The 24,105-nt window shown below is 45.4% G+C and overlaps 1 protein-coding gene across 13 annotated transcripts in view; it reads right to left on the reverse strand.

Annotated features, from left to right (window-relative positions):
- PDZD2 (PDZ domain containing 2) overlaps nucleotides 1-24,105 on the reverse strand; it is a 345,614-nt gene that overhangs the window by 220,246 nt on the left and 101,263 nt on the right. For all 13 annotated transcript variants that reach the window (XM_070587089.1, XM_070587087.1, XM_070587099.1 and 10 more), the window contains one exon: nucleotides 6,050-6,890. In XM_070587089.1, the coding sequence (XP_070443190.1) occupies nucleotides 6,050-6,525 (476 nt within the window). In that variant the 5' untranslated portion in view covers nucleotides 6,526-6,890. The remainder of the gene's footprint in view (nucleotides 1-6,049; nucleotides 6,891-24,105) is intronic.

A 24,105-nucleotide genomic window follows, 5' to 3' on the forward strand; every position in this document is an offset into this window, starting at 1 on the left:
AGAAGTAAATAGAACATTCCAGAAAATCCCATCTTCCCCAGAGTAGGTATGATAGAGCTCGCAAACAAAACTTTCCTCTGTGTGTTAGCAGCCACACCTGCAAGATGGGGCACGTGACATCAAACATAACTGATATCCTTCCCCCATCACGTAAAGTTCTCTGGAAGTTCATTCCATGCTGACGATGCTGTTATCACTCAAAAGAATGCAGAGTTTCCAGAGCTACTGGGGGAGCCTGGAAGCAAATGAGGACTTCAGGAATATCAGCCAGTGAGAAGGCTGAATGGGGTCCGTAATTTTGGGACAGTCGCAGGTTTAGCTTCAGATCTGGTCCTGGAGTGTAGAAGGGTATCACACCCACGGCTCTGAATTCTCTGCTCTTTCCCCAGAGAAGAACTTTCCAAATTGACCCTAAGCTAATTTTTAAAATAAGCAAACCATGACCTCATCTTCCACATTCTGCACCTGCTCCTCCCACACTTAGCACACACGCGATTTTCAGAACGCCCTTTTCCAAAAACATCCACGGCGCTCTAAAGTTTCCAGAGTAACTCTTGTCAGGAAGGAAACTGTCTGAATAACCGACTAGCCACAGGTGACAGGGTCGATATATCACGTGTATTAGTTTGCTGGGGCTGCTATAATAAAGTACCACAAACCAAGTGGCTTAAGCAACAGAAATTTGTCTTATAGTTCTAGAGGCTAAAGATCTGAGATCAAGGTGTTGGCAGAGCCGTGCTTCCTCCGAGGTAGTAAGGAAGGATCTATTCCAGGTCTCTCACTTAGCTTCTGGTCATTCCTTGGCTTGTGGCAGCATAACTCCAATCTTCACATGGCATTCTCCCTGTGTGCATGTCTGTGTTCAAATTTACCTTTTCATAAGGACACTAGTCACAGTGGATTAGGGGCATACGACCTCATCTTATCTAATTACATCTGCGATGGCCCTATTTCCAAAACAGGCCACATTCTGAGGTATTGGGGGGTTAGGGATTCAACATAAGAATTTGGATGGGGGGACAAAATTCAACCCACAACATGACTTAAGGTAGTTTTGAATTCAAAATCAAACTCAAGAGAAGGAGCAGAATGGATCACCCAAAAGAGGGCCTTGTATTCTAATTCCAAGTGATAGCGTGGATCACTGATTGTGTTGGTGGGATGGGTGGGAAGTGAGTGTGTTGACACCTGAAATCTGCTGTCTACAAGTAAGGGTGGACACATGATCATCGAGGGGGCTGTTTGCTGAGGGACAGAGAGATCTCTACAGAACCCTAATTCCAACTCACCACTTTTCAGGACAGAATCTACTTTGGGTTGTGGAAAAATTTCTTGTTGAAGGAAACTCAGTTACAAAGAGTGAAAAGGAACATCTTGAGAATATTCAAAACACTTTAAACTTCTTAATACCTGCTCTCAAAGTGGTTCCAGTCCTAAAGCTCTGGCTTTTGCCAAAAGGATTCGAAATTAAAATTGGGCTCCCTTTTATAAGATGAGGTGGGGGGGTTTCTGTTTTCCTTGTCAGTTTGGGTAGGAGGAAGCCTTACAGTTTGTTCTAGTTATTTTCTTCCCTGGTGTCTACAATTATGCTGAGGCGGTATTTTGTGAAGCCGTAAACTATCCATGAAATTAAGCACCAGACGACGTGACAAGGACCAAAAAGTATAGCTCTGGGGCAGATCTGAGGTAGTATAGCACAGGAGTTAGGCGCACAGGCTGTGGTGGCAGATAGACCCAAGTTCAAATCTGGTTCTGCTTCATCCTTAGGAGACTCTGGTCAAGGTACATGGCCTCTCTGTGGTCAAGGATTCTCATCTAAAGCTGTCCTTTCTGGAGCCGTGGTAGGTATTCAATGAGACAGCAGATGGCAGAGTGTACACTTGTGGTAGCAACTGCTCAATAAACGATATTTCTTATAATTATTCCAGAGAATTAGGGAGTGAACCTTGAAAAATTGAGCTAGTCTCCTTCTCTTCTGTCTTGTTAACTTCTTGGCTGTTATGAGCAATGGAAGACCAGGACTCCAGGGGTCCTTGCCTCATTACTCGATTCACTTTCATGCTTCCTGAAGACCAAGCAGTGGGTCTTGGCCTTCCCCCTCTGCCCCCCCCCACATCTCAGTGGCTTCCGGGTAAACCTTCCCTTACCTGGCCCTTCACTGTCCTACACGCACACATGATTGCACCATCAGAGAAGGGAATTTCAGAGTCATGACTGTTCACTGGTAAAAAAAGTTATGTTTGGAAGATTTATTTCCTCAGTAAATCTGTGGAAAATTTCCAGAAGCCCAACGCATTAACTATATTTTCTGCATTTTTGATGCTTTGGGTTTGGGGATGTTGATCTTGGAGAGATTGCCCCTCCCAGGGCTAGCTAATTCCTGGTAGGAAATGACTCCCTGGAGAACGTGCCTTTGATATACAAACCAACCAGTCCAGAGCCCACACCCCCAACTATCTCCTTTATCAAACCCTCACATGCCAAGCCAATATTCCCCCTGTCTAAATCACCCTGGGCCAGGTACTGGACACCTGGAGACCACCCCTGTAACTCAGAGCCTGCCGAAGCGATTCAAACTATCCAATCCTAAGATTACACAGTGTAACTCCCATGCCTTGCCCACTCTTTCCCTTGATAACCCCAATAAAGGCTTTAGGCCAGGCTCTCTCTTCTTCTCCCTCTGCCTCCTGACCGACTCTGGTGCTTCCCTCCTGTTTCTAGGGATTTGTGAGTATAAACTTCTTCCTTCGTGACAGTCATTTCCATGTCTGCATGTCTTACCACACTTAATTAAAACAAATCCTGGGTATGTTTCAGACACCCAGGTATAACAATTAGTGATCCCACAGCCCTGTTCCTTGACCTTTTCTCCTATTTCCATTCCCCAAGTTCCTCAGCTTCATCTATTTCAGTCCAGATGCCAAATGGCCACACCCATCTAAATAAATATCTCTTCCTGATATGCCTGGGTGCACTGGATTGGGTACGTAGCTGGGAGTCAGAAGAAAGAGACTGAGCCTCAGCAATGCCAGCTATCAATGGTCAGGCATCAGGGGAACACCACTTCACCTCTGTGGGCTTCTGGAACAATAACACCAGCTTAAGTGGATCAAATGAAATGTCTCATAGATTTACCCTAATATGTTAACATAGGCAGCTACAGCTAACCTCCCTCCCACCTCCACTCCAGCATCCTGACACAGTTACCCAAGGTCTCAAAACTGGTTGCTGTAAGACCTGTGGACAGAACCTGGAATCCCAGACTCAGCCTACTGCTTCCTCCATCACACCATACTTGCCCCTTCCTCAGAGCTTCCATTAAAGAATCTAGTTTTGTGTTCCACCTTCACTCACGACCCTGGGCCCATCACCTTTCCATTCTTCTGTATCTTCTTTCTTTGCAAAAATGAACATCATCCTATCACTCCCTCCAACAAGTAAATTAAAATCACCAAGGAATCCTCTCCTGGTAGCTGGAAAGCCATCTCATTTCAAGGTAAGATATGCTTTCAGAGTCTGGGACAGAAAACTTTGCCTCCTAAAGACTCCATATCCTTAAGCAGGACGAGAGAAGAGCTTCCTGAATAGATAAGAGAAAATTTCTTCAGTATGGGAAGAACTTCTCCAAGATCCTAAAGATACAGCAACTTCTTGGATACAAAATTTCCTGTCTTCCAAACCACTCTTCATGTATAATCATAATTATGATGCTAATAGTTATTAAGCACTATTTACCAGACATAGGGCTAAGCCCTTTACGTGCATTAGTTCATTATTAGCCATTGGTATCAATGGTGTTATAGTTCCCATTTCACAGATGGGGAATCAGAGGCTAAGAGGGATAATTTTCCCAAGATTGACCAACTGGTAAGTGGGGGAACCTGAGGAGGGAGCGCCAGTTGTCTGGCTCCCGAGCTGGAACTCTTGACCACTATGCTCTCCCACTGGATGTTGCCTCCCTTCTCCTCCTTTTCCTTTCATCCATTCAAATCAGCCCTGTTTAAATCAGGCAGCTGCAAATGGTAAGGACTCCCAGGGACAGCTTTGAGAGGGCTACCTCAAGATTCATAGTGATCCCCACTAGTAACCCTAAAAGTCCAGACACTAGGGAAGAGTATTACTTTCTCAACTCCTTATAGCATCTTGAGTGCTATGGTGGTCAGCACTGCTCCTTTTCTAAGAATAATCTCTAATCCCAAATACAATCATTTCTCTTCTTGATTCTTAAAATTTACTCTCCTTGAAAATGAGCAGCTTCTGCCCCAAACTGCCAGTCAGGCACTCAGCCATTAGCCAGGAGAATCTCTTCAGTCAAAGAGGAAACCCAAAGGAAATACTGGTGAGAGTGTCTACTGAGTAGTACTCATACTTGCCAGCCAGCTCTGTGCTATGTCCTTTCCATCCACTGCCTCATTTAAACTTGGACCACACTGTATGCACCTGATGACTTCTCACTGACCCTCCACATCCACTCTCCACCGTTCTCCACCCTACTTGTGCCCCAAGAGGCTGATATGTATGGACAACATCAACGGGCTCCCTTGCCACTGGATTCTGGCTGGTTTCTGCCAATGGAAAGCTCTGGTAGGAGACTGAAGGGAAGGATAAGATTAAAATCAAGGTATTTCTGCTCTGGCTTCCTCCCTTCAGGGTCTCCTTAGGTTAGATGTCTCCCTCACCAAAAGGTCACCATGATTCTCAAGGTGGCCTTCTCTCCATGATTCTCTCCTTCTGGGACTAGGAGCCCTTATCACAGAAGACCCTGAAAGTTTGACAAAAGTTTGCATCTCACAATATCTTCAAAATTCTCTTTTCTCAACTCTTTCATGTATACCCATCACTAAAAACTTGGTGTGTAGTAAAGGGTTAACTTGGCAGATTTGGGGTATTCAAGCCATATACATTCCATAGAAAGGACTGTCCCTTGAGTGACTCTTGGGAGGTAACCTCTAAGTCCTTTGACTATCTTGCCTGACAAGAGTGTCTTTGTATATATGGGGCTTTAGGCCATACCAGATAGTTTAAGCAAATAAGGTGATTTACGGTGGGGGCCTTGGGCCACATGGTATCAGTCTGACCTCCGGAAGGACTGGACAGTGAATAACTCAGGTCAGCTACACAGGCACCCCATGCCTAGGAGACTGGCCCTCCAATAAAAACTGTGGACACCAAGGCTCAGATGAGCTTCTCTGGTTGACCATACTCCATACATGCTGTCACACATCATTCCTGGGAGGGTTGAGCACTGTCTGTACAACTCTGCTGGGAGAAGACAACTGGAAGCTTGCACCTGGTCTCTCCTGGACTTTACTCTACGCACCTTTTATCTTTGCTGAATTTAATCTGGATCCTTTCACTGTAATAAACTATAACCCTGAGCATAACAGCTTTTCTGAATTCTATGAGTCCTTCTAGTGAATCATTGAAGTAGAAGGTGGTCTTAGGGACCTCATTTCACCTGGGAAACAACAAAACAGTCCAATCATAACTTACTGACATGGTGGGTGGCCACATGGGTAGAAAACAGAAATATGCTCATTCAGATGAGATCCAAGTGGATCTTTCAAGATGGGGAAACTAGGGCGGGGTGCACAGGTAGTCTGAAGACATTTCTAAACATCTCAAGGGGCTTCTGGATTGTGAGTCTGTTACTAATGTGATATGGGAAACACATTCAGGACCCAACCTTTGGTGCTCTGATTGGAGGAGAGATGCTGGGTTGAATGGGCAAGAGGGTCTAACTCAATGTGACATATCTCATACTCATGTGTCATGTACTATTTCTTTTCTTTCCAACACAAGTTTCAGGGGAAAAGGAAATACTCTGAGCCTGAGTCCTCTAAGAGAGAATGAAGCAGAAAAGAAAAATATAAATATCATGAAACATCAACTTAGAGAGTGTATATTCCCCTTTATAGGATCAATGCCATTGACACTTCCCCACAGTAGGACTCATAACCCTCTGCAGCTGCAGAGCTGATCATCAGACATAAGTGAACCACAGCATCCCACATCCAGTCCCCACACCAGCTGGAGCTCCCCCACTCACCTGGCCCCACTGACATCAACTCCGACCATCAGCTGCCCGTTCAGGGAGAGGATCTCATCCCGCAGTCGGACCTTCCCACTTTTCCCTGCCGGGCTGTTCTTCCTCAGCTCTGTAACCCAGATGCAGCCCACGTCCAGCACAGGGCCCTGGTGGGTTTTCCTCTTCTTGCCTCCTCTGCGCTTTTCACCATAGTCCCCGAAAACAGGGATGTTACCAAAACTGAGACCCACAGTCTCTGTGTCCCCCAGCTCCTTGGTGAGGTACACAGTACAGATCTCCATCCCTGGGGGGCTGTGGTCAGGTGGGACCGCACTCTCATCCACAGCAAAGTTCAGCTGGATGTACTCCTGCAGCTTCTGGATGGCCGCCTGGCAGAGCCGCTGCTCCGGCCCATCCCCACCCTCCCGCAGGCTGTTCTGCAGCCACTGGTAGAGGAGGGGCAGGTGCAGCACGGCATTGTCCTGGGTGATGGGCATGGTGCTCACTCCCGGACACCAACATCATGAGAGGACCTGCTCCTGGGGGCTGGGCCCCAAGGGGCCCCACGTCCCTTGGGAACTCTGGCTGTCATCAGCTTTACCTGTGTTCATGTTCAGGCTGGCAGACGAGCCTAAGGGACACCTACTCGAGACTGGGCTGTTTGCCTTGGCAAGAGGAGGACGAGACACAATTAGAACAACAGTGGAACAATTGCTACGCCCGGAGTGCTCAACAAGGGAAGGAAGGAAGTGTCCAAGAAGTCCTTGCTTGGTTCATTTCATAGCAGGTCCCACGCAAATGACCTGGAAATGAGGCATTCCTTCAGCAGTGACAGGGTGACCTCCTCCGGACTCATTCACATCTGGAAGAGGGAAAGACAAAAAATTCCAGTCACAACAGTGAGCCTTCTGACACAGGACATATGGCCTCTTATATCATAGAAGGACCATGTTTGCTTTTTGAGCCAGAAACCTAATGTCTCTCCCCATTCCCCAGCTGAGCTCCCTCCACTCTGTACACACAGATGCACAGACTCACATACAAATACACAAATACACATACATACACACACACAAACACCCACTCAGACAAGAAGCCTCTGGAACGCAGACCTTCTCCAGGAAGTTTCCTTATCAGCAGGGAAATGAGATGACTATTGCCAGGACAACACTCATCAAATTCACATCCAACTAGCAAGCTGTGTGACAAGACTCCTTAGAATATTGTAGAGGAGTTCTGGACATGTTTAAGAGCTTATGTGCCTAGGAAGTTAAAATCTATGTCCATTTGCCTTCATCAGCCCAACTGCATACACAGGAGGTCTCTCCATTTCAGAACTATGTTCTGACAATTCTACCAAGAGGAGGAGCCAATCAACACCACAGAGAGATTCAGGCTCTACCCTAGGACAACACCAGTCCTAAGCTTAGCCATTGGTTCCACCTTGATCACACAGATCCAGAGGGAATCACATCCCTTTGCATCCTACAGCTTTTAGCCTCCTCTCTTCTTTTCCTTTGGTAAACTGAAAGTGACCTACTCTCGGGCTAACCCAAAAGCCATCTTCTCCAAGCTTCTGGGGGAGAAGACTTGGCCCCTCCTTGGCTTGTCCTTGAATACACTGCTTACAGCGGTGATGCATTCACAGCCTGCATGGCCAGCTGCAGCAGGTGTGTCCCCTGAGAGAGCTGGCAGCAGCCTTGCCCTCTCTGAATTCTGCACAGTGCCTGGCACAGAGTAAGTCCCCCCAGTGAAAGGTTCATTGAATTCCATCGCCAATTCTCCTTCTCTACCAAGGAAAATTTTCACCTCCATCGTCTGTAAACGCAGAAAAATGACCCCTTTCATTCTCCTCTCTGAACTTCACTTTTGCCAAGACAAAGTCAATATAAACCGTGCCATCTAAGATGGAAAACATTCTCTAGCCTTCTCAGGAAGTGATTTAACAAGGAATCATAATAAATGGGAGAGGCGTCAGAAGCCATGTCAATAATAAATGACCTTATTACTCAGTAACCATAAAGAAATTTCCAATATAGTAAGTTTTGAGTTTCCAAAGAACTTGAGTGCCAGCTATTAACTGGTTCCAAATAAATCAAAAACTTAGCAAATATCATCTACATAATCACATGCCTATTAAAAAGAAATGCAAGATCAAAGAAAAGATAATCCGTACATGTACAAAAATTGAATGTCTTCTTTGGCCAAAATAAGTAACCCTTCTCACTAAAAAGTAATTCCACACAGACATATTAAAATCTTATGAATAAATCAAAACATTTTCCATCAGGGCTAACAACCTTTATGAGTCTCCATTTCCTCATCTGTAAAATGAGAAAGTTAAGCTCAATCATCTCTAAGGTTTCTCATACTCAGTGGAGAGAGAGTTCCTTAAAGACAGTGACAGTGTCTTATTCATCAGTATACTCCCTACCCCAGCACAGTGCCTGTCACCTTGTAGACTCTCGACAACCTAAAACAATTTTTCAAAGGTTCTTTAAATTAAAATTTTGATGGTCTGTAATTCGAGGTGTTAGTCACAGTTCAGACGGGTCCATAATATGAAAACAAGGTAAATATTTTGGGCAAGACGCTCTTTAAATAAGTCTGATTGAAGAAACCCAAACTTAAGACTAATAGAGAATTTTTTTCCTGATGTTAACTTGTATTTATTGAATATCAGTTAAGAACCAGGCCTTGAACCTGGCACTGGAAATAGACTGTCAAATTCCTTGGAGTTTGAAGGAATTCATAGTCTGGTGGGGAGATGCATAATTAAATGGAAACTAGTGTGTAATAAGTCTATGACAACCCTCTTAACAGAATTGACAAGGGCACGTTCTTGGAGACCACGTTCCCATAATATACTATAAGCCCCCAGCCCCTGTTGACAGATCTAGAGCTGGGCATTTCATGCAAGCTGGAACAGAGTTCTTCCCTGAGAACGGAGCACCACGACCCAGAGAGAAAGGGTCCCATTTTCTATTGTGTAGCAGGAGCTATAACTTTTGAACTAGGGGCTCTGGATGGCAATATTCTTCCTGCTGTATGAAGTGAGTAGCAAAGAAAGCTGTCTTGCCAAGAAATAAAGTTGATCAGCAGAAGGTAGAGGTGCAAGACTGGGCGGAGACAATGCTCCGGTTTCCCCATGGCATTCCTGGTCTTAGTTTCAGCCATTCTGGAGGGGGCTGCATTGCTGTCAATCTGAAAGACCCTATCAATCCTTTCAATAAATTACATTTTAAAAATTTTAGCTTAAAAAAAAAGAAAAGAGGTAAAGAAAACAAAACTAAAAAAAAAAAATTTAAACGAAAATAAACTTTACCTTGAGCTGTTTTCTGCCCTTTGCAACTCAAAAGTTGTTAATACATTGGAGGCGAGCAAAGCTGGTTTGCTCAGCTTGGAACAGTTGTCCATCTGTAGTCCAATGGGTTATGGCCAAGGGGGTAGGGTCAGAAGATATCGACATGACTTCTGGGAGCCCGCCCTCTGACCCTGACTGTGGTGAAGGCATGGAAGGAGTCTTCAGAAGAAGAAAAACTATTTCAAGTGTAGAGACACCCTCAAAAACATTTTAGTCTTATTTGGGTGTTCACGGGCTACATAACAGTTCCATTCCATACCTATAATTAGGAATTTTCCAGTAATCTTTCCACCTCCTTATTCCAATCAACTCATCATCCTGGGATTTTTCTATAAAGAAGGGAAGTCGAGGCATTCCCATCCACTGTAATGATTTGAGACGCCTCAGGGCATAAGAAAAGATACATGATTTTGCAATATTATGGAAAGTGTGGTTTTTCTACAATGTCCAATGAAACATTCCAGTGAACAAAATATTGACCCAGAGAAAATACAGAACAGAAATCTGCAAACAGTTACAAATACCAATATCCCTGGATGGCTGATCTATGCAAAGGTCTAAAACCTTCTATTCGTGAAGATCAGTCCATTTCAGCAGTGCGCAGAATCCGTGGACATGGAGGTTCACTGTGTGGTCCAGTTGACTTTTGTCTACCATATATAATTCTCCAATTAGATTCCCATCTCAAGCAAACAGCCATGATAATTTAAATTAATTTTGAGTAGCTTGAAGCTGACAGCCCTAGCATTCAAAATAAATGCTTCTATTCCTGAGGTAGTTTATTGATACGGTGTTAGAATCTATCAACTCTCTTGGATCCCCTTTCAGCTAAATCATACATTCTAGCAAAGTGATATCACCTACAGGGGGTGAAAACTGATTGGGGGAGGCGGGCAAAAAAAATCTTACATATTATAATGGTTAGTGTCCTTCCTCTGCAATCCTACCCAAGAAAATCTTATTCCTTAGTATTTAATTTCTTGTGTTAGAGAGAATTTAAATTAAATTATTCTCCAGGATGGGGGGAGGGGAACAATAATAAAAAAGATTGAGAAACGCTGAACTAGGTGAAACTAACCATCTGCTTAAAGTCACGGGCCCAGAGTAGCCCGTAATCCAGAGGCTGAATCCTGAATCTGGCAGCGGGCATAACAGGGGCCTCTGGTTTATCCAGACCTTGCCTCAAAACCAGATTCACACCAGGCTGTCTTGTACTAACTCCCTCTTGCAACAGTCCTGGATTCTAAACGTCCTCCTGCTGTGACCTCGGCTGAGTCCCAACTTCCTCAGTCTTCATCTGATCTTCCTACCTTCTGGACTAGGGTCCTCTTTTGACTTTTAGAAAACACTCACATATGAAAAGGAAACCACTGTTGATTAAATAGCTACAATTCATTCATTCAACAGATGTGCATTTGAGTGCCTATCCCACGCTGGGCCCTGAACAAAACAGACAATGTTCCTACAGAGCCTTATGAAGCCCGTGTTCTGATGATGGTGAATCAGTAAACATAAAATACTAATGTCAGATGGAGATTAGTACTATGAAGAGAATTACGGTAGTGTCAGAGGATAGCGAGCGATGGAGGTAGGAGGGGATTAGGAAGGCCCTTCTCAGGAGAGACTGAGGAGAGAGAATATCTCTAGGAAGGCTGTTCTCAGACAAGGGGACAGCAAAGACCCTGAAGTGAGAACCTGCTTGGCTGCCAATGGATGGGGCTACAAAAGAAGGAGTGAGGAGGAAATGCCCCCATTGAGCTGGATGCTTCCCCATTATCTCATTCTCTCCTTCCATCCTCACAACCACCTTATAAAACAAGGGCATCTGAACCCATTTGACCAACATTGGCTAATGGCTAACGTTTCCTGAGGATAACCGTGTGTCAGACACTGATCTAAATGAATACTTTCCATGGATTACCTTATTTAATTGCCCCAACAATACTGTAGGGAGATATTATTAAGTATCCTCTTTTTAAAGGCTCAGATCAATAACAGAATCAGAGAGGCTAATTAATTGGTCCACGGTCTCACAATGACCAGAACCAGGACTGGAGTCAGGAACTCTGTAAATAACAGAGCCAGGATTAGCACCCAGACCCACTAGACTTGGCCTCGCTCCTTTCTGCATCAGCATGCTGCCTGCCTGCTCCTGACAATCTCACCCTTCTGAACTCATACCCAATCTACCCAGGCTGGCACCCTGCCTAGTAATCCCTGCTCCACTGTCACCAATGGGCTTCATGTGATAAATAAACAGGTAGCTTATGTCAGAAGCTGGTGGCTGACTACCTGACGTCCATTCTCTCTTTCTTCCTTTATTTTGTTGGGTGTGGCGATGTATTCAACTAAAACCCAGCCTCTCTTGGTGGTATGAATAGTTCTACAATATGGTTCTGGCCAATGAGATGAAAATAAAAATTGCTGGGCGGGGCTTACACCAGCATTCCTTAAGAAAAGAGCAGAAATGAAAGGAAGAATAAATCCCCATGTTGTGTAATCATTGTTATTTGAATTTTGCCAAATCCAACCAATCAGTTGAATTAAATTCCAAACAACTATAGAATGTGTTACCTAGAAGTGCGGGAACTAAAAGTAACAGAACCTAAAATGTGGCATTGCATGAGTAAGGGAGGGAGCGAGGCAGATGCCAAGGACTTGGATATTGCAGACTAGAAAGGTGACGCCAGCTATGTGATGTAAAATATTTGGTCAAACCACCAACTGCTGTACCTTGGAAAGTCACTGATGTGTTGACGGAGGCTGTGGTGTCAGAGAAGATGGTAGGAAAACTTTAGAATATCAGTAGGTGCTTCATCACTCTCAGCCAAGTCTCAAAGTCCTCAATTTAGCCAGCAAGCGAGATAGGAAGAAATACTGCTTTGCTAAGGAAGGCATTTGTGACATTCAGCCTGCAACCTAAGTTGCCTGAGAAGCCTACGTTCTGGACCCTTGCAGGGCTGAGAAAACCTGCTTTATCAGAAGCGGGTGGGTTGTGCTCAACCAGACAGAGGTTGTAAGCCTGCTGCCAAAGGTGCGATTACCCACTGGAGGCCATTGTTTCAACTGTTCCCAACAGCAGACATGAAGTAGCAGGCATTAAGTTAAAATTTAGGGAGATGGGCACAGCTCATGAGCTTCTGTGTTAGCAATAAGACAACCATGAGCTCACTGTGATTGCCCATTTTAATCTGCCCATCCAGTCTACTTTGTATGGATTGGGTGGCCATGATGCCACCAACCTGTCATCCACAACCCTCTAGATCACGCCATTAACATACAGCATGCATTATAAGTTCTTCAATTACACTGGAGTTATTTTTTTTAAATGGACAGTTATTTTGCATATCCTTTCAGAACAATCATGCTGTTGAGATGCTTGTGGTGTTTATACTTTTGGGTAAATAATCTACTTACTGTATTTAAATTCTTAGCATGTAGCTGCACAGGATCTGACTTCATCGTTAATTAACAATGACTCAAATATTTATAATAGGCAGTAATATACTCTGCCATTAGCTAGCTGTAGGTCCAGAGGCAAGTCCTTTAGCACTTTTGAGCCTCAGTTTCCATACCTGCCAAATGAGGTGGTTCTCCGAAGTTTCCTTCCAGCTCCAGCATTCTCCTGGACTTTGGCACTGAGTTAGCAAGTCAAGGACAGAGTCGCTAGCCTCATTAAGAAGCATATAGGCAACACATGGAAGTTTTAAACTGCAGAAGAGATGGGCCAAATTGCTTTATCAGATTTTGAGTATCTGCCAAGACAAAAGGGAGGAGGGGGCCCCTGGAGTGGTTTTACATTCATGTGCTCATAACCACAGTTCAGCTCTTCCAGAAGACAAGAAGAAATATGTCCTACTGAATAGGAGCTCTTTGGAGCAGCAGAAAGAACCAAACTTTCGAGAAGGGGGAAGGAATTTGCCTGGGGGGTGGGGTATAATAGGAAATCCGGTTTTTCCATTGAGGCCCCACAGACTCTCTAATTTGGCAAGGGCCTAAACAGTGCAGAGACCGGCCTACATCCCCTCCCCTCCCAGAATGCTTGCAGGAGTCAGGCCTGGAGAGCCTGGTGCAGAGAGAGTATCCTCAGAGGAAACCAAAAGATCACAGAGCACAAAGGTTCGGCCCATGTGCCTCTGGGAGAAGCATCCCCTTTTCCCAGGACTCGCTGTGGGAAAGGCCTCAGCCCATGGTCATGAAAAGGCAAGCCAAAGTCCACAGGACTGAGAGAAAAAAGAATCCTCATTTGACCTCTTCCAGGCAGGAAATCAGAATTAAGGAAAAGGAAAGATTGTGAAGAGTATGATATACTGGTCCCTATTCCCTCAATGGTCCCCATAGCTATTCATGTGCCATCTTGGCCTTTAAAAGGAGTGGGAGAGAAATGAAGTAGAGAGAAAATAAGAAGACAAGAGACAGCAGAAATGGAGAGGAAGTAGGCTGGAAATCCTCCAGTGGAGGTCTACTCTGGGCACTGCCGCAAGGACCTTGAAGAGAGGTCTGGGGAAATGAGGAGCTTGGACCCACTGTCTCTTAAGATCCTGCTGTTGCTGTGTCAATGTTAATGTGCAGGGGCCTGTGCACAGTTCAAACATGTGGCTGCAGAAGGCCACTGGTAGGCCAGAGAGATGCCACAAGGTAATGCTGATCTTAGTCAACTTCCCACCATTCATGTCTTTGGGCTCCCAGGCTCAGAACATGAATTCTGTCAGCACATTGAAAGAGCATCTGCCTCTCAGGTATAGATCCATGGTTTCAGTCACCAGTGGTCAACTGCGGTCTGAAAATATCAAGTGGAAAATTCCGGAAATAAACAATTCATAGTTTAAATTGCACACCGTTCTGAGTAGTGTGATGAAATCTTGCACAGTCTTGCTCTGTCCCACCCGGGACGTGAATCACCTCTTTGTCCAGTGTATCCACACTGTTTATGCTACCCGCCCATTAGTGACTTAGTAGCCATCTCTGTTATCAGATTGATTGTCACAGTTTCAGATTGGTACTATGTACGGTTTCAGGCATCCACCGGGGGTCTTGGAATGTATACCCTGCAGATAAGGGGGGGGGGGCTACTTATTCAGTTACCAGCAAGAAAGCTCATTCATCAATTTTCAGTTGGAAATACAGTTATGAAGTAGGCAGGATGTTCGCATCAACCCGACCAGTGCCTGCTTTCCCTGCAGGCAGGATGCAGAGGAAGGCAAACTTCAGAACCAGGAGAACCGGGGGAGCATGGGAGGGCCCCCAGCTAAGGCACTCTCTCCCCGACTCCAGCCTGGGCTTTGCAAAGGAAGCTGTCCACTTAGCCAAGACTTCTCTCCACTAGACAACACTGGAAGAGGCCTCGCTAACTTCTTGCTTCTGAAGGTTTTCTTTCTGTTCTCTGCACTAACTACCCCTTCTATTCATACTGCTTTCTCCAAACTGCATAGCATAACATCAGTAAGTGTTGATTTCTATTCTCTGAATTATGGGCACAATCACATTTCCTCCCCAAGACGACTATGATTCCACTTTTGGATTGTATACATATTTATGAACAATTTCTTGAGTATTCCTGAGGCTGGCTATTCAACCGTGCATGCTGTATTTACTAGTTTAATTTGTCTTTATTTGTAAGTTCAGGTTTGCGGGGAGGGGGTCTCACTAGTGCCCTCAAATACCAAGGACACCTTCCAGATTGAACATAACTATAGGAGACACAAAGTGGTCACGCAGCAGGTACCCTGCAGCATGACTCTGATCTGCCCAGAATAGTGGATGTGAGAGCTTGAGGGAGGCAGGACAGGAGAGATAGAACTGAAGTCACAAAGAAAAAGCCCGGGGAGTCTATGTTCTCCTTACCACGCTTGACCCAGAGCCCTGCTGAGGTGCCTTATGCTGCTGCAGCTCCAGCATTTCCCAGAGCCCTGCGGCCCTGTGGCAGCATCCCCGCTACACAGATGGGCGAACAGATTGAGAGGGGACCTATGATTTGGTCGACAGTCAGAGCGCTAGGTGTCCATGACGTCACTCGGCAAAAACTCACTTCAGATTGGAACCGGGTTCACATCCATTAGGCAAAGCCTCTTGCCAGGAAAATAGGAAATTGGAATGAAAAAAGAATCCCAAAGCTTTACAGTTCTCTTATTAGAGAAAATGTAGTCCCTGGGGCACATCTATACGGGGGGAACTGTAGACGGTTGGGTCTATTATGGGTTTAAAGTTTTAGGACAGAAATGTAGTCTTTACGTGGCTAAGCCTGTAGAGACAGGTGCTGTGGGAAATGGATGGTCCCAGGCACCGTGCTGATGATTAGCAAAATGGCCATTACCTGCCACCCACCAAGTTCTGTTGAAGCATTTCTAACATGCTTTAAGCATCCTGGTTGGAGGACAGCAAGTTCAGGATCATTCCCCCTGCAATGCTGGGCACTAGGCTGTGCCAAGTAGGACTCTAAAAGAATCCTGTGAAAATCACTGAAGAGAGCTCTCAACTTGAAATCGCCAGTCTCTTTGCCTGAGGAGGTGATTAAAAACTTGGCCTAATTCCCCAGGTGGAAACTCATGCCCCCTGTGTGGTGGGCCCCAGTCACTGGCTCTCTCTTGCTCCATCCTGTCATGACCCTTCTTTCCCACTGCTCTTCAAGCTCTCTCCACTGAGCCTTCCACTCAAGTCCTTTCCCACGAGTCTCATGACCAGAAAAGACATGGAAAGAAAGATGCTTGTGCTTCTGGGCTTCCGGGGTTCTGCAAGATAAACACTCGTGGAGCCCGTGAGGATTCCTCAGGGAGGAATCATTCATTCATTCATTCATTCGCCAAATATTTATTGAGTGCAATAAACAAAGTGACATCCTCACCCTCTGGAATTTAAAATCTGAACCAGTCTTCCCGAGCCGGGCTGAGCCTCAGAATCACCAGGCGCCGTGGTGGCATTCAGACAGCTGCATTTTTAACCTGTGACATCAGGTAACTCTGATGCAACAGGGCCCTGGAAACTATCGGTTAGGTAGAACGAGAGGTGCCAGCTACTCCATGACTCACACTGGAGACCATGGGACCCATGTAGGGTTGCTAGATTTAGCAAATAAGAATATATAGTGCCTAGTTAAATGTGAATTTCAGGGAAACAATGATTAATGTTTTAGGATAAGTAGGTCCCAAATATTGTACTATGTCTCAGCATATGTACGTCCCATGCAATATTTGAGACATACTTACACTAAAACATTATTTTTTTACCTGAAATTCAAATTTCATTGGGTTTCCTATATTTTAGTGGTGATCGTACACCCACCCCATCCCAACTGAAGCGCCCTGCATGCCTTGTCTGCCCTTTGTGAAGTAATCCCAGCCAGCATCTCTGTCCTTGCCTCAACAGGCCTTTCACTTCCTCTTGGATGCAAGTATCACCCTTGGGCCAGGGCCACCCACGCGATGCAAGCAGAGAGTGAATGTGTCAGCCCTGGGATCCTAGCTCACCACCCTCCTCAGAGGAACTTCTCTTCCCAACTCCCTGTCATCTCAGCCTCTGGGCTCATGGGCCCAAATCTGCTGTTCCCAGCCCAGTTGCCTTCCCTGAATGCCCCTGCTTGTGTGGACTCTGTAAATACTGGTCCCCTCTGACTAGCTGACCTCTTGTCCCACATAATACAACAGTGTCAAAAGAATGAAAGCAGACAAGAAATAGAAAAATGTTTGACATAAACACAAGAAGTAATCTACAAGCAATGTCAAACTGTGATCCTACGATCACAACCTCCTGTAGGTTTGCAACCACAGCCGCTCTGATTTTATCAGTTTTGTTTATTTTTCTGGGTAAGATTTTATTTGAATGAAGTTAAGTAGCTAAAACTATTGAAAATCACTAGAGTATATAGTTGGCAACCAATTCTACGAAATGCTTATTTTAAGTTGTAGAGGACACTGTTTTGTTTTTTTTTTCCCGAGGAAGATTAACCCTGAGCTAACATCTGCCAATCCTCCTCTTTTTTTCTGAGGAAGACTGGCCTTGAGCTAACATCCATTCCCATCTTCCTCTACTTTATACGTGGGACGCCTGCCACAGCATGGCTTGCCAAGCGGTGCCAGGTCTGCACCCAGGGATCTTAACTGGCGAACCCAGGCCGCTGAAGCGGAACGTGCACACTTAATTACTGTGCCACCAGGCCAGCCCGAGAACACTGTTGGCTGTGTACCCAGTCCATCTTTTTTACCCCTTTACAGAATTCTGATTTTTTTTTTTTCCTGAAGAAGACTCGCCGTGAGCTGACATCTGTTGCTAATCTTCCTCTATTTTGTATGTGAGCCGCCATCACAGGATGGCCACTGACAGACAAATGGTGTAGGTCCACTCCCAGGAACTGAACCCAGGCCGCTGAAGTGGAGCATGCCAGACTTAACCATCAGGGCTGGCCCTACACAATTCTGATTTTTGTTCAGGGATTCAACCATCCTCCTCTGCATGGCGGGTACCTCAGTCTAAAGATGGGGCTAAGTGATCAATGGTAACATCCTTCTCATGCCAGCAGCGGTTTCAGGAATGGGCAGGTGACCCAACACTGGTCAATGAGTCATGAGGTGAAGCCTTCTAGGGGTCTTCTGGAAACCTTGTCTCACTCCTAAGAGAAAGTGTCAAGAAGCGATGGTTCCTTTTCTTCCTCTGGATGTCATTAGGGCTGAGTCAGATGTCTAGAATTGCTGCTGCTATCTTGATTGACACCAGCTTAAGATGAAGCTTAATGCTGAGGATGGCAAAGGGAGAGAGAAAATGAAGTTGGGACCTTGATGACATTGTAGACACCGTGGAACCACTGAATGTCCTTTCTGTTGAAGCCAGATTGAGTTGGATTTCTCTTACTTGCATCCAGAAAACAACCTGTTATAGATGTGGTTCTGTGCTTGGAGCTACTATAAAAAGAGAATGTCGAAGACAGACATGCAAATTTAAACTTTGAGATGCGCAGCAATAAAAGTGGATCTACCGGCCTCTATTTCTATCCCAGAGGGCAGAAATTTGCTCATCCTTATTTCACTACAGATATTAACCATAGTAGGAGCAGAATTAACTAGCTTCCCCTTTTCTGGGTTTGAATAAAAATAGCTCTAGTTTAATGTTTGTTGATGAAATGTCAAAAATAAATTAACTCCTCCCTCTGGCAAAACCTCATATTTAAGCATCCTCAGAACCACAGGAAGCAGCACATGGTGTTTGAACTACCTTATGCATTTTTCTCTTTCAGAGGCAGAGGCCAGAGTCCCTCAGGCATCCTTAAGGTACAGAATCCTACAGCGCATGGGCAGAGCCCTGGGCCAACTATATCCCACTCTCCCCTCATGTGCTTGACTTTCCTGCCACCTTCCCCTCCTGTGAGTGTTGTGCTAGCCCCCTGGCTCCAAGGGTGGAGCTCCCACTCTGGAAACTTTCTACCCATGCTGCCTTCTCCTGTTTCAAACATTTCCATAAACCTATAAATCAACTCTTCAGAAGAGGGCTGGAGGCCTGACTCTGGGCTGTGAACTCTGAAACAGTGAGCTTGCTTCTCAGGGATTCTAAATGGTACAGTAAAACCACTAGAAACCAATGACATCTTCAACCCACCAGCAAAGACAGAACTGAAGTCGTGGATGGCTCTAAGCCAGAGGCTTGTGAGTACAGCGAGACCAAAACACAGTAAAGGGGGAAAAGAAAATAGAATATGGATTAATCCTGAACACTAGCAAAAACAAACACATGAAACTGGCAAGAGGATGAAAACAGACATACCAAATGGAGGCCAATTCATTCCATAAATATTTACTGAGGGCCCACTACCCCGTGCCAGGCATTACCACAAGTTGCTAAAAATACAAACTGAATAAGTTCTGTTTCTGCCCTCAAGAGATTCCCAATTTTCCTAGGGTCCGACACATAAATACCTTAAGATAAATCTTAAAGAACGAAAGAATTCACAAAGTGGGAACGCGGGAAGGAGGAGTCACTTGCACAAGGCAATTCGTACGGAATTCTCAGAACACACAGGTAGTATATTCACGCGATGGGCAAAAGGATGGCATGAGGGTGTGCGTGGGTGTGCAAGGGTGGTGGGCTGTTGGGGGAGATGAGTGTGAAGGCTGGGGCAGATTACGCTTGGCCTTCCCTCCTGTTCTGAGGAGTAGAATCTTCTTCACATAGACAATGGGTTTTGGTTGTTGGTGGTTTTATTTATTTAAGGGAGTGATATAACCAGATTTGTGATTTCATTTTAGAAAAGTATCAATATAGGAAAATGTCCACCATAACATGTGAGGAAGCAGGTTACAAAGCAATTTTGATGGCATATCAATTGTGTTTAAGAATGAAAATAATCCCTTTGAAGGATATTCACTACAATTATAACTGTTTTCATCTCAGGAAAGTAAGTCTATGAGTGGTTTTTCACCTTGAAATTTCTGGATTTTCTAAATGCTTATGAACATATATTACTTTGCTGATTTAAAGAAATAGTGTGTGTGTGTGTGTGCGTGCGCACGCATGTGTGTGTAGGGATATGGATGGGATTTCCACAGACTGAGTGAGACTAGAGAGCAGGGAGGCCCGATGGAAGACTGTCCTCATAGCTCAGGTGTTAGAATGACCGCCTGGACCAGGAAAGTGTGACAAGGGAAGTGGGTAGCTTCTCGGGCCATTTCAGAGGCAGAGTTGACCAGTCTAAGTGACCGCTTGGAAATAGGTGGGTGGGGAAGGAGATAGAGAAGAGGAGGCGTCAAAGATGACCAGGGGATTGGAGAGCCCTGGGGGCTGCCCAGCAGAGAGGCTGGCTCTGTCCTTTGCCTCTTCTACTCCAGGTATCTGACTTGGGCCCTCTCGTCAGGGATCCAAACCAGACTTCTCGCCTTCCTCTGTTCACAATGGCTACACAAGTAGAGGGAAAGGCCAAGTCTTTCCTTTTTACTGTGACAATGGACTCCCCGCTCCCCTAGCCCACCTACAGCACCCTGCTCCCTACACCTACAATGTTAGTTGGAAATTCCCTGTCTAAACTCACTGGGCCTAGGAGAGCCAGGTTTGTTATCAGAAGCTCACAAAGCTCAGCCTTTTTTAAGGCAATTAAAACTCCAGCGTGGGAGACCTTTGGCAATCACTACTTTTTCCACCTAGCCAACTCTCGCTACAGATGTAATCGTCCACCAGCTTAGGAAGGCAACGCATTCCCCCGGAGCCAAGCAGGAGATGGTGGCACACACACTGCTGCTTTGTGAGCACAGACCTCGACTCCCTCTACTCCTCTTCCCTTTGCCATTTCCCAAAGCTCCCATTCAACAAGAAAAACACGGATTTGATTAGGAGGTTTTACATGGGCCAAACAGTTGCAGGCCCTTTCTCATCAGGCAGGCAGCAGGGGGGCCGGTTTCCATCAGGAAGGTCAGAAATGGGGAAATGAGCGACAACTACAGAACTGAGCTGGCTGGGCCAGGAGAAGGAGCTGCAAAGGAGAACACTACCTCTATTTAGTCAAATCCATCCTAGGATAATAGATAGTGGAATCAGTTCCAGGCCACCACACTCCTGCTTGCTTGATCACATTAATCTGTCATTTTTTTTTCAACTACATTTCTATTCCTGCCACCCAAAAAAGGGTGGGTCCACTCCCCACTCACATGAGGATCTACAGAACAGGAGACACAGGGAAATTCTAACTAGAGGCCACTTTTACAATCAGCAGCATAGGCTATGATCCAGCTCTAAATTCCAAAAGGAAGACAATTTTGATTGAAAAAGTAATTTGATAAAGACAACTTTCAAAAGTTTAGACATAAAGACTTCTGCACTCTATTGTGAGGGAGAAAGGCTAATTAGAAAACAAAACTTGGTCAGTGGTGTGCTGGAGTTGGCCCTTGCTGGTTCCCAACAGCTGACTGTTAAATTTTCAGGAATTTTGCAAGCTGGTTGACATTCACGTTGGTAGTCTGAAATCAGCCATGGTGGGAGGATTTACACCATGGAAACTGGCAGATGCTACACATTAGGATGGCCTCTCCTTTAGCCATTTGTTAAACATTTACCAGCATCCCAGTGGTATGACCCTCCTTTCATGTAAAGGTCTATTTATACACACGTTGGGGTGTGTGTGTATAAGTAAAAAGTCAGGAAGCAAAGTAGCTAAAACATTAATTGTTTTAATTCGAGGTGGCGAGACTAACAAGTAGTTTTTATCTTCTTTTACTTCATATTTTTCTCCACAGTGAACATGTATTCTTTGTATAGTAACCAACCTTCTGGCAAAGGGAGCAGCTCCTTTCTTTCCTGAGCTCTCTGATTCATCCTTTTCTTCCTCTTTTTTAATCTCCTCTTAACCTGACCTCCCAGGTTTTTATTCCTTGTGTAGGGTGGTGCCGAAATCTCAAACTAGTTACCTGCCCCCAGGCAGGCAGAAGGCCAGGTAATGAGAACAAGTGAGCAGACTCCAGGCTCCAGGTGGACAGAGCCCGAACTCAGCCCACACCAGGCCCAGCAGAGGGGGTGAAGTGCCTTCTGGACCTCTGCCCTGGGCGCAGAGCTGCTATGCGTGATTTAATAAAGGAGCAATGGGCAGCTGGGCATAGCAGGAGTCTCAGCCAGGGTGACCCCAGGCTCTGTGGATGGGACACCACCTCCCTCTGGGTATTCACTTCAGCGTTCACCAGCTGTGCAGTGGCCGCTCCTATTGTTTGCAGCGCAGGGTCACCACTCGCACCACCTTCACATCTAGTATCTCACTCTATCCTTTCCACAGCTGGATGTTCTCTCAATTTAACAGACATAAACCGAGGCACAGAAAGCCCAGTGATTTGCCCATAGTCACAGAGCCAGGAGAGGAGTTGGGACAGCAATCCAGGTATTAATATTGATCTTCAGGTTTTGTTCCCTTGACTATATTGGATCCTTCATGACACCTCAAATTTCTGACTATACAGTTTGAATGAAACTTGAGCTCCCGTTTTGTCGTGATTAAAGAAGTCTAAGACAGCCTTTTTGAGTAAAATGAAAAAGGGTGACTAAACTCCAATCTGACCTGCTTTTGGAAGCAGTTTCTGGTCTCTGTAGGAAGATAAGATTCGACTGTGTTTTTCCCAGTTCCCACATCCTCGCTGTACAGGAGACTTTTGAGTGCAGGGTGAATGCTGGCATTATTGCTGGTGTTGCTTCTCGACCACTTTCATTTCTTAATCCCACAGGCCGTGAATCTCAAAGCCCACCTGTTGCCTCCAAGTTCCCGTGCCTCACACGAAGATGGGAGGGCTGGGAGAGGAAGGGCTGGCCAGCACTCCCTGGGATCTCCTCAAGCAGACAGTGGGCAACGTGTGTGCCCACAGTGTCGTCCAGCTCTGGTCGAGGGCCTCCTGCCTCTGCTTACTCAGCTGGCTTGCAGAAACTTCTGGCTGGCCTGTGATTGACAGGCCTGACCTTGGTGCAGATGGGGCCTGTCTACAAACAGGAGGGGCCACCCTCCAGGCAAAAGTGTCTAAGAAACCATGAGCAGTTTTGGGAAAAGGGCAGCACTAATTCTGAAGTCTTGTTGATCAATCTGAGCTAGAAGGGATTTAAAAATTTTATCCAATCTAATGTCTTTTAATGTTGTCCCTGGGAGGCCAAGGAACCACCTTGCTACATAAGACAGGGGTCAAGTAGTTGGGGCTCAGGTGCCCAAGGGGCTCCTCCCCCGACTGCCAACTGGAGCACACCCCCCTTCATTGGACTTGCACTTTGGGTTTTCCCATCAAAGTCTTACTTTAAGAAGGGGTTCCAGCACCTAAAAAAACAGTAAGTTTGAAAGTTTCTCATCTAATCTAACCATGTTGTTTAAGAGGTTGAAGAAACTGAGACCCAGGGAGGCAAAGTTCAGGCAGGAGTGAGTGGAGGACCCAGGTCTTTCCACTATACCCACATCCACTCTTGCTTCAACCGTCCTTTGACTTGGCAGGCAGTTGACCTTGGCCTCTTGAAATAACTCCTATCTTTTTGATCTACCACAGCCCTTGCTCTTGCCGGTGAGGAAATGATCTAATAGTTTTCAATTTTGGACCTGGCTCCACGACCTGCACTTGCCTCCTTGGTGACTTAGATTTCCTGTCCATGGTCCCTGGCCAATCCAACAGCAGACCTGCCAAACCCTGTCTTACATCCACATCCTCTGCCTCTGCACACAGGCCAAATCTACATGGACTTTGGTGGTCCTGGGAACTGTCAAAACACCCCCATCAATCCGGGATGTAACAGACTGTAAAAAACTCAGTGCCCCGTGCATAGGCCGCCCTGACTCAATGTTACTAAAGATGCTGATGATAAACTTAGGAATAACAAGATCGTGATGCACGAGATAAACACAAAATATACTGCAGCATCCACACATAGACCGAGATCTCCCCAAGAGTTCCGAATAGTTATATGAATATTAAAATAGTCACAGTCGACCCCTATATCACTCTCTATTTCCTCTTTTGTCAAATACATAGTGGCAGAACTTCATGTATTGTCACAGAGGTTCCCAACTTATGAACAGCAAATCCACTAGACTCGAAGCTCATCCGCAAGCAGTTCCACTAAATCAGGCTTATTTGCACAACCAAAGAATTCTCCTCTTTACAAATTGCATCTCTGCAGTGTATCCTTTAACAGCAAGCTTCCCTAATGATTCAACCATACACTCTTCTTTACAAAAAAAAAAATGCAAATTTTCAAAACCACAACTCCTGCAAAAAATGAAGTGCAC

This window comes from Equus przewalskii, chromosome 20 (assembly GCF_037783145.1).
Source record: "Equus przewalskii isolate Varuska chromosome 20, EquPr2, whole genome shotgun sequence".
Classification (NCBI taxonomy): Eukaryota; Metazoa; Chordata; class Mammalia; order Perissodactyla; family Equidae; genus Equus; species Equus przewalskii.